Source organism: Mandrillus leucophaeus, unplaced genomic scaffold (assembly GCF_000951045.1).
Source record: "Mandrillus leucophaeus isolate KB7577 unplaced genomic scaffold, Mleu.le_1.0 Scaffold279, whole genome shotgun sequence".
In the NCBI taxonomy this organism is placed as follows: domain Eukaryota; kingdom Metazoa; phylum Chordata; class Mammalia; order Primates; family Cercopithecidae; genus Mandrillus; species Mandrillus leucophaeus.
The window spans coordinates 1,789,855-1,802,125 of NW_012102909.1; the positions used below are offsets into that span (position 1 = coordinate 1,789,855).

At 37.7% G+C, this 12,271-nt stretch overlaps 1 protein-coding gene across 2 annotated transcripts in view; it reads right to left on the reverse strand.

Moving 5' to 3' along the window:
* Positions 1–4,353: 4,353 nt before the first annotated feature.
* GFPT1 (glutamine--fructose-6-phosphate transaminase 1) overlaps positions 4,354–12,271 on the reverse strand; it is a 66,737-nt gene continuing 58,819 nt past the window's right edge. For both annotated transcript variants that reach the window (XM_011985005.1, XM_011985004.1), the window contains 4 exons: positions 11,920–12,047; positions 10,899–11,066; positions 9,577–9,738; positions 4,354–8,914 (listed from right to left, as the gene is read on the reverse strand). In XM_011985005.1, the coding sequence (XP_011840395.1) occupies positions 8,870–8,914; positions 9,577–9,738; positions 10,899–11,066; positions 11,920–12,047 (503 nt within the window). In that variant the 3' untranslated portion in view covers positions 4,354–8,869. The remainder of the gene's footprint in view (positions 8,915–9,576; positions 9,739–10,898; positions 11,067–11,919; positions 12,048–12,271) is intronic.

Below are 12,271 nucleotides of genomic sequence, written 5' to 3' on the forward strand. Positions count from 1 at the left end.
CTCAAACAATTCTTCTGTCTCAGCCCCCTGAGTAGGTAGGACTACAGGAACAAGCCACCGTGCCTGACTAATTTTTTTATTTTAGTTTTTCTAGAGATGGTGTCTCATTACGTTGCCCAGGCTAGTCTCAAGCTCCTGGACTCCAACAATCCTCCTGCCTCAGCCTCCCACAGCACTGGCGTTGCAGGTGTGAGCCACTATGCCTGGCTATATCAGGTATTATAAGTAATCTACAGATTGCAGAGATGGAAATAAAGCTTCCCTTCTTTCCTCTCTGAAGGTTTGCTGAAACGAGCTGATGACAGATTAACAGGAGAAAATGCATACAAATTTCATACACACATGGACACGGGAATCCCACAAATATGAGACTCAAAGCAAGGACACATGGCTGAAACTCAAACACCCTCTTTATAAGAAAGAGGAAAAGGTTTCATCTTTATAAGGAAGAGGTTTCATCATGCTACTCAGATGGCATGCAGTTTAAAACTTATTAATTGAAGCCATGCTTGTAATCCCCAAGGACTCTGGGAGGCCAAGGCAGGAGGATTGCATTCCCGTAAGTATTCCAAGACATAATGGCTCAAAATCCAAAATCATACACATGGGAGATAAGATACTACAAATGATAGGATCAAATTTGCCAAGACTGCAAACATTTCAGGCAGTCCTCTCGCCTAAATGCCTCCCACCTCATGGGGAGCTGTAGGCAATTTTGGAAGGGTAGTAAATAATTTCTAGGGGAAATGAATCAACCTGGGAGGCAGATATTATCTTATAAATGATTATCTTAGAAAACTGAAGATGATCAGCAAATTACAGGAAGGTGAGGGGTGGAACTACATTGTGAACAAAGGTTGTCTTATGCAAACAGTCTTTCAGGCTCTCAAAGCTGCTCTCAGAATAGATGAAAAGTCTATCTGGGCATGATGACAACTTTTAGTCTCTCTCTCTTCTCCACTGGTTTATCTTTCCTGGTTAGAAGACTCCTAGAAAGGGGGCTCTTAAGACAACTGCATTTCTTTGGAGAGCAGTTTCCTTAGTCAAATAAAGAGATTCATCTCTCTTCTTTTGAGTGGGGGAGAATTGCATGAGGCCAGGAGTTTGAAACCAGCCTGGGCAGACATAGCAAGACCCCATCTCTACATAAAGGAAAAAAGTCAGGTGTGGTGGCATTCACCTGTAGTCCCAGCTATTCACGAGGCTCAGGCGAGAGGACTGCCTGAAATGTTTGCAGTCTTGGCAAATTTGATCCTATCATTTGTAGTATCTTATCTCCCATGTGTATGATTTTGGATTTTGAGCTATTATGTCTTGGAATACTTATGGGAATGCAATCCTCCCGCCTTGGCCTCCCAAAGTCCTAGGGAATTACAAGCATGGCTTCAATTAATAAGTTTTAAACTGCATGCCATCTGAGTAGCATGATGAAACCTTGAGCTGTCCCACCCAGGACATGAAACACCCCTATGTCCGGTGTCTCTACCCTTATACACTACCTGTCTATTAATCACTTAGTAGCTATCCTGGTTATCAGATCCAAAAAAAAAAAAGAAGTATAAATAGAGATTGCTACTATCTGTAGTTTCAGGTATCCACTGGGGGTCTTGGAATATATCCCTTGTGCACAAGAGGGGATGACTGTATATAAGACTTTTATATCAAGAGAGGTTGTGATTGAGAGGAATAATATAACACAGAAATGGACAGAGTAATTTGTGTAACTTCTTATCTCCTCTTCTTGGGAAGAGGGTGAGTGTGTGTTCATTTCAAAAGGGATAGCTGCTCCATGACAGGCAGAACCATGATACTCTTTTTTTTTTTTTTTTTTTAGTCGGAGTCTCGCTGTCGCCTAGGCTGGAGTGCAGTGGCACGATCTCCACTCACTGCAAGCTCCGCCTCCCGCATTCATGCCATTCTCCTGCCTCAGCCTCCCGAGTAGCTGGGACTACAGGCGCCCACCACCTCGCCCGGCTAGTTTTTTGTATTTTTTTAGTAGAGACGGGGTTTCACCATGTTAGCCAGGATGGTCTCGATCTCCTGACCTCGTGATCCGCCCGTCTCAGCCTCCCAAAGTGCTGGGATTACAGGCTTGAGCCACCGCGCCCGGCCTGAATATTCTATACTAATAAAAAATTAGCTGCATGTACTGGAGCATACCTGTGGTCCCAACAACTTGGAAGGCTGAAGTGGGAGGACAGCTTGAGCCTAGGAGGTCAAGGCTGCAGTGAGCTATGATCATGCCACTGCCTTCCAGCCTAGGCAACTGGGAGAGACCCTTTCTCAAAATAATAGTAATAAAAACAGCACTATCTTCTGATAGAACTAGGAATGCACAAACTAATTTATACAAATCTGTCCCTGCTAAGAAGACACAAATCATTTAAATTCCCAGTGTCATGTCAGCAAAGTCAATTCTGTATTCAAAGGCCAGCTTATTTTCACCACTTCAAGCAACAAAAAAAGATTACATATATGAAAAAGTTTCTAAATTAGTTTTTTTCAAACAAAGAAATGCTCTAAACTTTAGTAACACTACACGGGTCCAAGTTAACAACCAAGAACAAAAGATAGAAATCCTACAAAGATTCCCGACACTTCCTAGGTTTCTGCATAGCAGCAATGAAAGGAAATTAATAAATATTGGATTTACATTTTATTCAAAGGATAAATACAAAATTAAGAAAGAGTTCAAATTCAAAGCAAATATGCTTGATATTTCAAAACAACTCTACATACAAAGTACAATAGGAAAAAAACCAAAAGCCCCCATAAATTAGAGTGGCTAGACACATTCATGTCTAGCAGAAAGAAACTTGGAATTTAATGCAATGTTATTTCTCTTGCCTAGAAGCTAAAGCCTTAATTGTCTCAGATATCTTCCATCTCCTTATGGGCATTACTTGAAGACAACAATGGAGCAAGCTTTTTAACGAACTTGCCATAGTAAAAAACCAGTAACAGATGCCACACTGGAAAGAGGACAACAATGTAACCTAAAAGGGAGCTACTGGCAGAAATAAAAACTAGTAATACTGATAACATCTAGACTTTTGCAGATGTTTAGAGTACTGTACAATCTTAAATTATTATTTATCAACCTTTGGGTCTCACAAATTAAGAATGTACTAGGTAAGAATCAAGGAGTTATACCCAGTTCACAATACTGTTTCCTTCACTTGCCCTTTAGATATAATGGATCTGGAATTCTCAATGAGTGTTACATGGTTTGGGAATTCTGGCAATTTTCCTTCCATGACCTCCCTATACTTATCTCCATTTCAAAATACACAAAGCTGAGTGCCAGAGGCAAAAATTAATTCCTAAAGATCCAAAGAGTATATAATACTTGTCAAATTTGATATATCTGGGCAGGACGCGGTGGCTCACGCCTGTAATCCCAGCACTTTGGGAGGCTGAGGAGGGCAGATCACTTGAGGTCAGGAGTTCGAGACCAGCCTGGCCAATATGGTGAAACCCCATCTCTACTAAAAGTACAAAAATTAGCTGGGCACGGTGGCATGCGCCTGCAGTCCCAGCTACTCTGGAGGTTGAGACAGAAGACTCACGTGAACCTGGAGGGAGACAGAGAGAGACCAAAGACTGGGCTGAATTCTACAAGCAGGCAAAACAGCACATCTATCCATTCAAATCACCCTGGCATAACTGTCTCCTGAAAAACATAGCAAGTACTATAACCACTAGGGATAGACTCTAGCCTGCTGTTCATAAAAGGATTCTGTAAGGGAATCTTTGCTCTATAATGAACAGACTGCTAGATATTACAGAAACTTTAGATTGTCTTGCTACTCACTGACCTTAAATATATTATTCCTCTTTTGCAACTATCAATTCACTTAAAAATTTTAATCATTGCATACCCTGTAAGCTTCCTATAAACAACATGTTATTGCAAAATGTTTAAAAAGATGTGAGAAAATATCTGTGGAGTGTGGTATCAGAAAAGGCAGAGCCCTTGTTTTATCTAACGATTCTTTCCCAAACTGGGAGGTTGGGGTAGAGACATGTGGCTTCTGGTAATACTTAGGCAGTGATTTCTTACTCTTAAAATCAACAGTAATGAATAAAGTTTTGACATGAGAAATGTTTACAACTAAAATAGACATTGACTACATTCTTAGTACAATTTTTAACATAACTACAAATGTGTATATGCTTCAAATATTAGCAAATTGCTTCAAAATGAAATTCTAAGTAAGTTTTTGGTAATTTATGCACAGTTCAGGCTTACTCACTGGAGTTAACAAGACATGAAGAAGAAATGACCAACTGGCTCAGTAAACTAAACATTCATTTCAAAAAACACAAAACTGAAACAAAGCAAAGATAAGTCTAAAATTTCCACCTCTCAAGAAGTGTAATTTAAACAAATACCAAAAGCTTTATTTAAGCAAAAACATATTCAACCACAGAACATTTGAAAAGCTAACAGGATCATTTCTACATTCATTCTGAAAACAGTGTAGTAAGAAAGGTAATTTGAGAATTTCCAAAGATGTTCTCGCTAGCCATTATTTATGGTATACAACATAACATTTTGATATCAAGCTATTACAGACTTAAAAGTTAGTATGGCATAATTTTACAATCGTGCTTTCACTATGATTTTTATTTTAACCCTGGATATTATCGGTTTGAAGCTAATATTATCAGTCCTACTTGTTGTCACTGTCACAGATCTGAAGATATGTTTAAATTCATCAAGCTAGGAAGATACCAAAATATTAACAATCTTTAAGTATAGTGAGAAAAAACTGATTTAAGTGTTAACATTTCTAAACTTGAGACTCTAACAGTAAAAACAAAGCAATCTGAAACCTGTTTCCATGGGTAAAACACTCTGCCTGGTATTCTTGTACACAAAATTTACTAAATATGGGAATATCATAAAATGAAAATATCATTCCCTTCAATTTCTTTGGCCTTCACAAATTCAATGTGACTATGATCCTTTTCAGTAATACTTTCAATGACATTGTGCTTCTTTAGAAAAAAATCACAAGTTGTAGCATACAATAGTTTACATTAGTTCTTTTGTTGCTATGGTATATCCTAATTTTTTTAAAAGGGAGAAAAAAACCCAAAGACCTTCTTAAAATGTTTGTTAAAGCAAACATTTCAGTTGGTTTCCTTTCTTTGAAGAAGAATAGAAATAGATGTCAGAGGAGTATTACTAAGGAGCCAAAAACAAAACAAAACAAACAAGCAAAACAAAAACAAAAACAAAAAAAACTCCTTTCCTCCCATCCTCAGAACTAACTCAGAACAAGAGATCTGTATTCAAAAAGATAAAACAATCTCACCGCAGAAACTACCTCCTATGAAATCTAAGAGAGAAAACCTGTAATAGCTCTCTTAACCAACAGCCCCATCCGCACATCACCAAGCACCAGTTCTCTTTGGGTAGCAGTAATGCTTGTTTTTCATCTTTGCATATTAAGGACTGTTGTTTACAGATTTATGGGTCATTTGTAGCTTACTTTGCAAATACCTTTCACTTCTTACGAAACACAATATGCCCCCAAACATGGACCATTATTCAAGCAGACAAAATCACTCACTCACAGCACTTTAACAACCCACCTCCACTCCATCTTCCCATTCTCTCACCCTATGCCTTCCAATGAACCTAGACTTTGCTAGTGATGAGTCCACCTGGAGACAAACACTGCTTTAAAGATGATGTAATTTTCAATGCCTACCACAGTGACTTTTCTCATAATAGGTATTAATAAACACTTGTTGACATAGTTATTATAAGCTAAAAACAGTTAACATTAATTTTTCTTTATCTTTTATTCTTATGGCATAGAATTTTTTTTAAAAAGATTGAAAAACTGATTCCAATGTAATAATTATTTACTGGGCCACATGCTAGATGACAGACATGCCTCCCGGCCTAAAAAGAGCTCAGAGGGTAAGGAATTCTCAGTTATACATGAGTGAATTAAAACTTTAAATGTAGTACAAAAAAGAACTTTTTATATGAAGGATTCTTTATGTAGAGTATCTTTTTTGAAAAATCAGATTTTCTTATCCTATATTACACTGGTTTTAACTGGGCATGGTCACTTTAGTAGTGTGCCTCATTACAATGTCTCTTTTATGTTAAGAACTTATAAAAGCATTTAAAAATCACTACTCAAATGGGATAGAGAGTAAGAAGACAGGAGAGAAGGAGAAACCATGTTTTTTGTTTTGAGTCAGGAGGGTCTCACTCTGTCACTCAAGCTGAAGCACAGTGGCACAATCACAGCTCACAGTAGCCTCAAACTCCCAGGCTCAAGTGATCCTCCTACTTAAGCCTCCCAAGTTGCTGAGACTACAGGCGCAAGCCACCATGCCAAGTCAATTTTTTAAAAAAAAAAATTTTTTTTTTTTTTTTTGAGACAGTCTTGCTCTGTTGCCAGGCTGGAGTGCAGTGGCGCGATCCTACCTCACTGCGACCTCCGTCTCCTGGGTTCAAACGATTCTCCTGCCTCAGTCTCCCAAGTAGCTGGGACTACAGGCGCGTGCCACCACGCCCAGCTAATTTTTGTATTTTTAGTAAAGACGGGGTTTCACCATGTTGGCCGGGATGGTCTCGCTCTCTTGACCTCGTGATCTGTCTGCCTCGGCCTCCCAAAGTATTGGGATTACAGGCGTGAGCCACAGCGTCCGGCCAAAAATATTTTTGTAGAGACCAGGTCTCACTATGTTGCCCAGGCTATTCTCAAACTCTTGAGCTCAAGCAATCCTCCCACCTCGGCCTCCCAAAGTGGAGACTGGTATTACAGGCTGAGCCACTGCACCCGGCAGAGAATCCATGTTTGTTTGGAAAATATCACTTCTTTGTTCTTAATTTTGGTTTTCGATATTCAGTTTAGAACTTACCCTAGCTTTCAGTATGTGTGTGTGTGTGTGTGTACACATGTGCTTTATAGAAAGACACACAGAGAGGGGCACAGAGATTATGCACGCTAATGATTGATTTCACACATTAGTTTTAACTTAGAATGCTGAATCAAACTTTAAACTAGTAAGAAATGCTACAAACCCACATGAATCATGTTTGTAAATAAGAAATGATACTATACACATACTAGCTGACTTATACAAAATAATCTTAGAAACAATTAAAGTAGATTAATATAGCTATAATAGCTATATATATATAATGTAAATAGTGACCCTATTTTATTCTTAAAAAGATCAGGTTTCTAGTCACCATGTATGAAAGTCCTTCCAAATTACCTCAAAATATAACAAATCTTTCTCTAACCCTAATACACAAGCAGAATTCTATGATTCTCTAGCAACAACAATAACTATTAGAAAATCTTACCCTCACCAAGAAGTTCAAATGAGAAAAGAAAGGAAGGAAAAGACTTAGCTTACTTAAATAATTGTGCTAAATAGCTTACCTTCACAATTTAAAAGTAAAAACTTTTGAAAAAGAAGGACTTCACCAAAAACAGACACACACTCCTATAGCCCCGAAGACCTGGCCAGAAAAGCTCCATGAAGAAATCATTACTCACAATTTTGGGGATATCAAATAATAATATTCTACTTTAAATATTTTAATCCAAATTGTCAACTTCCATTTCTGACACCTATAAGCTGAACATACCCCAGTATCACTTTATTTATATCTTCTTTATTCCTAAATATATTTCAGGGGTAGAGCATGGAAAATACAGAGAGAAAAATACCTAGAATGTAATACTAAATTTGGTGGCTATCAGTGTAAAGCATACATACCTTTTTCTGAGCTTAGCCTACCACATACACTGGAAATGATGAGGTCAACGACCTGCAAATCTTCCAAACAATCACAAATAACTTCCAAACTGGCACTAAGGGACTAGTTTTACGCAACAATGCAGTGAAGGAAAGTTAAAATTAACTATAGGAAATTCTTCCTTGTGACAAAGTTGAAGAGAATACTGAATATATCAGTATTAATTTAATAGCAGCTCTGTGTTGTGATTTTAAAGAACAAGATAAAATATGTCATTTAGCAGTCATTTAAAAAATAAAAGACTACAGATACAAGGAAATAAAAACCATTTTTAGGAGATGAAAACACAAAGAAGTAAGATACCCAACATGTACACATCCCATCTTCAAATTTAAAATCATATTGTCAGTTGTCGAAAGCAGCTCAAATTTAAAGTTTGTGCTACAAAATTGTGCAAATATGTTAAGAATTGGAGACCCACCAATGCACTACTATAATACTTTGCTTCCTAAATTTCTTCCACCTACAGGTAATAGACAACAAGTTTGAGAAACTAAGGCTAACCAAACTTAGATATAAATCCTACCAAGAAAATTTTTCAGTTTTAAGTTTTACAGTTTGATTTAAAAACAAAACAGAAACAAATTTCAAAATAAATCACATCTTCTCTTTATATAACTTGGCAAAACCTTCCCTAACTGTCCAACTATGAGCATACAATGCCACTGGCTTTAGATACTCCAGTTAAATGCACTACTCTTTCACTGGTCTGAATGAAGTATAGTGAAACAAGCACAAATTTTTAGAAACATACTGTCTTCTCACATTGAAGTGGAGGGTCCAGAAATGCAACACCCAGCATTCTTTAAAGAAAATAATAGCTAAAATCTTTCTGATACAGATTCCAATAGATTCCATCATTCAAAGTCCTCCACAAATTACTGGAAAATATAAGAGGTAACTTCACAAAAATCACATATTGACTGGAATAATTATAACTGATATATAAATAATGATTTACTAAAAAAGGCTTTAAGGAGTGATATTTTAAATCAAGATTTTAAATACAAAAGGTGTCTTGTGTTGCTTAATCGTACAGTTTCGTACATTTTGTACAGATATTCTTCACTCTACAGTCACAGATTTGGCAAGATTCCGTGGGAAATCAACCTGCAAAAATAAAAAAAAAGCAAGATTTGAGAGATTATGCAGACTAGGGAAGGGAGGTTGCTATAAGCAAATTATTTTTGTTTATAAAAACAGAAAACAATACGATCATTAACCATCTTTATTACAGACTACAAAGAATTAGATTAGAAAATATTATCACATAATGTGTCCTGAAAAAAACTGAAATTGGTAAGGAAAAAGCATGCTAAAGCTGCCAGTTCACAAAGAAAGAGCTACTGTGGTCCTCTACAGAAGTAGTAGCCCTCATAGGGGTCAGTAAAAACAAAAGCACAATGTTTTGGTTGCCACAATGTCTGAGAAACCAGGAACGCTTAAAAAGTCTTCAATGTGTGGGACAGTTCCAAACAAAAAAGAACAGTCTTGCCAAATGCCAACAGCTGCCCTATTAAGAGGCATGGGGTTATATTAAGAAAACAGGTGGCGACTACCCAAGGTGAGTCACAATCTTGGAGCTGAACCCCAAGTTCCTTCAAGTTCTATGGGTAAGAAGATGTTGTGATGTAACCTACAAATTGGGCCATGAAAATATAACAGGTAACAGATACTTCTCAAACACTATTGTTAAAAATCTAGGAGAAAAAAATCAGAATGTATCCAGGTAAAAAACCATCCCAAGATTTCTGCAGTGGTAGATGACTTACATCATAGCCTCTCAGCACAGCAAGGTGGAAAGCCAGCAACTGTAAAGGGATCACGCTGAGAATGCCCTGCAAGCAGTCCACCGAGTGGGGCACCTTGATCGTTCTTTTTGTGTTCTTAATGGTCTCAGTATCCTCCTTATCACAAATTACCACAGGCCGCCCCTAGGAAAGAAAATCACACACATAGACAACATCATTGGTAGGCAAAGGCAGGGCTATAGCTTATGAATGTGCAAAAACTGCACTGCATAATCCACATGAAGCCTCACTGACAGACTTCTTTAAATTCCTATGTAATAAATCTGAATGTTATTACCTATAGTCAGGGAAACAGAAGCTTTATGGGATCCAGTAATTTGTTTAAACTCATGCAACTAAGAAATATCAGGCTTAGTACTTGATTGCAGGTTTGCCTAACTTCAAAGCTCAAGTTCATTACCACCACATTGTGCTTAGGGAATAATCTTTTGGAATTTATATATAAAGCCAACTGATGTGAAGAAAACTCCATTATATAATATTAAAATAAAACCTAGATGTTAGATTTCCCCTGAAATATATCACGTGTATTTTTTTTAAATTTATTTTATTTATTTTTTTTAGAGACAGGGTCTCACTCCTGGACTCAAGTGATCCTCCTGCCTCAGTCCCCAGAGTAGCTGGGACTACAGTCATGTGCAGCTGCACTCAGCTGAAATATATATTTTAAAATATTTTAAAATACATTTTTAAATGTTTTTAAAGTATTAAATTAAAAAGGAGCTGCATATGTTAACTGAAAGAAGACAGGATGTGGAGACCAAGACCTCAGTTCTGGTCTTGGTTCTGCTCAATACGAGATCTACGACATTGGTCTTCTCAAAACTCTAAGTATCTGGGTCAGGAGTGGTGGTTCACGCCTGCAATCCCAGCACTTCGGGGGGCTGAGGCAGGTGGATCACTTGAAGTCAGGAGTTCAACACCAGCCTGGCCAACATGAAACCCCATCTCTACCAAAAACACAGAATTAGCCAGGCGTACTGGAGTGCACCTGTAATCCTAGCTACTCGGGAGGCTGAGGCAGGAGAATTGCCTGAACCCAGGAGGCAGACATTGCAGCGGGCCAAGATTGTGCCACTGCACTCCAGGCTGGGTGACACAGCAAGACTCTATCTCAAAAAAAAAAAAACTCTAAGTATCTGATTCCTCACAAGTAAACCTCAAAGGCTGTATTCCAAAGTAAATGAGTTAACACGTGTAAACATGATTTGTAAGTCATTCAAATAAGCTAGCGTAACTCCCCTCTTTGATCCCCAAAGTGTTCTCACAGTCCCCCGACTTACCTGCCGAGCAACCACTTGCTGAAGAGCATTCTGACACTTGGCGTAAGTGTGATCTCTCATGATGATCATGATCACAGGCATCAATTTATCCACCAAAGCCAGGGGGCCATGTTTCAGTTCACCAGCAAGGATGCCTTCAGAGTGCATGTAAGTAATTTCTTTGATTTTCTAATAGGAAAGAACCAGATTTGTCTTCAGTCCACTTTTCAAAAATCCATGTTTAAGTAAATATTACACAAAGCATCCGATATGTCAAGTCACCGTCTATTTATCCGAAAGTATTAAAGGACCACTGATCTATAAATATATCTAACAAGTTAATAGATCGCTATTTCCATATTATCAACAAGTAATTCCAAGTTTTAAAGCTCCACAAGGAGTTCTTAAAGATTTTAGATTATCACGAACATATTCATATTTCTGGGTAACTTTTTTTTTTTTTTAAAAGACAGAGTCTTGTTCTATCGCCCAGGCTGGAGTACAGTGGTGTGATCTCAGCTCACTGCAACCTCCACCTCCTAGGTTCAAGTGATCTTCCCGCCTCAGGGGCCCAAGTAGCTGGGATTACAGGCATGTGCTACCACATCCAGCTAATGTTTTTGTATTATTACTAGAGATGGGGTTTCACCATGTTGGCCAGGCTGGTCTCGAACTTCTGACTTCAAGTGATCTACCTGCCACGTCCTCCCAAAGTGCTGGGACTATAGACGTGAGCCACTGTGCCCAGCCTGACCTCAATTAAATTTCTTATCTAGAGAATTTAATCTTTATTCATATTTGAACAAATTAACCCAAGTTACTTGCTAAATCCAAGTTTATCATGCTAAAATGTACTCTTTTTGATTTTCACTTCTGAATAGAGTTCTCTGTTGCACTTTCTCAAAGTAAACAGACCACAATGCATAAATATAGAAGCACTTTTAAAAGTTCTACCTATTTCATTCATTTAATGTAAAAGTATGACTATGTGTCAGGTCTGCAGGTCAATGGACTGATATTAATTAGAACTGAGAAAACTTACCAGTGCCCCTTCAAGACAAGTAGCATAATGATAGCCTCGTCCCATTATCAGAACTGACTTCTGATGATAAAGTTCTGTTGCTAGTTTCTGAATTTCATCATCCATGCTCAGTACTTCCTTAATCAAATCTAAGAAGTAATATTAGCAAAAAAAGGACAGTAAACCAAACAAATAAAATAACAATACATTGGTAGCAACCAACAAAAGACCACTGTTTCTATTCCTCTGTGCTATCAATCAGTATGGGTTTTTTTTAATACATCGGAGCAAAAGTAGAAAGATCTTATTGACTTGCTTCAAGGATAAGAAGAGAATTTTATCTATCACCCACTCCCTTAGGACAACAAAAGTA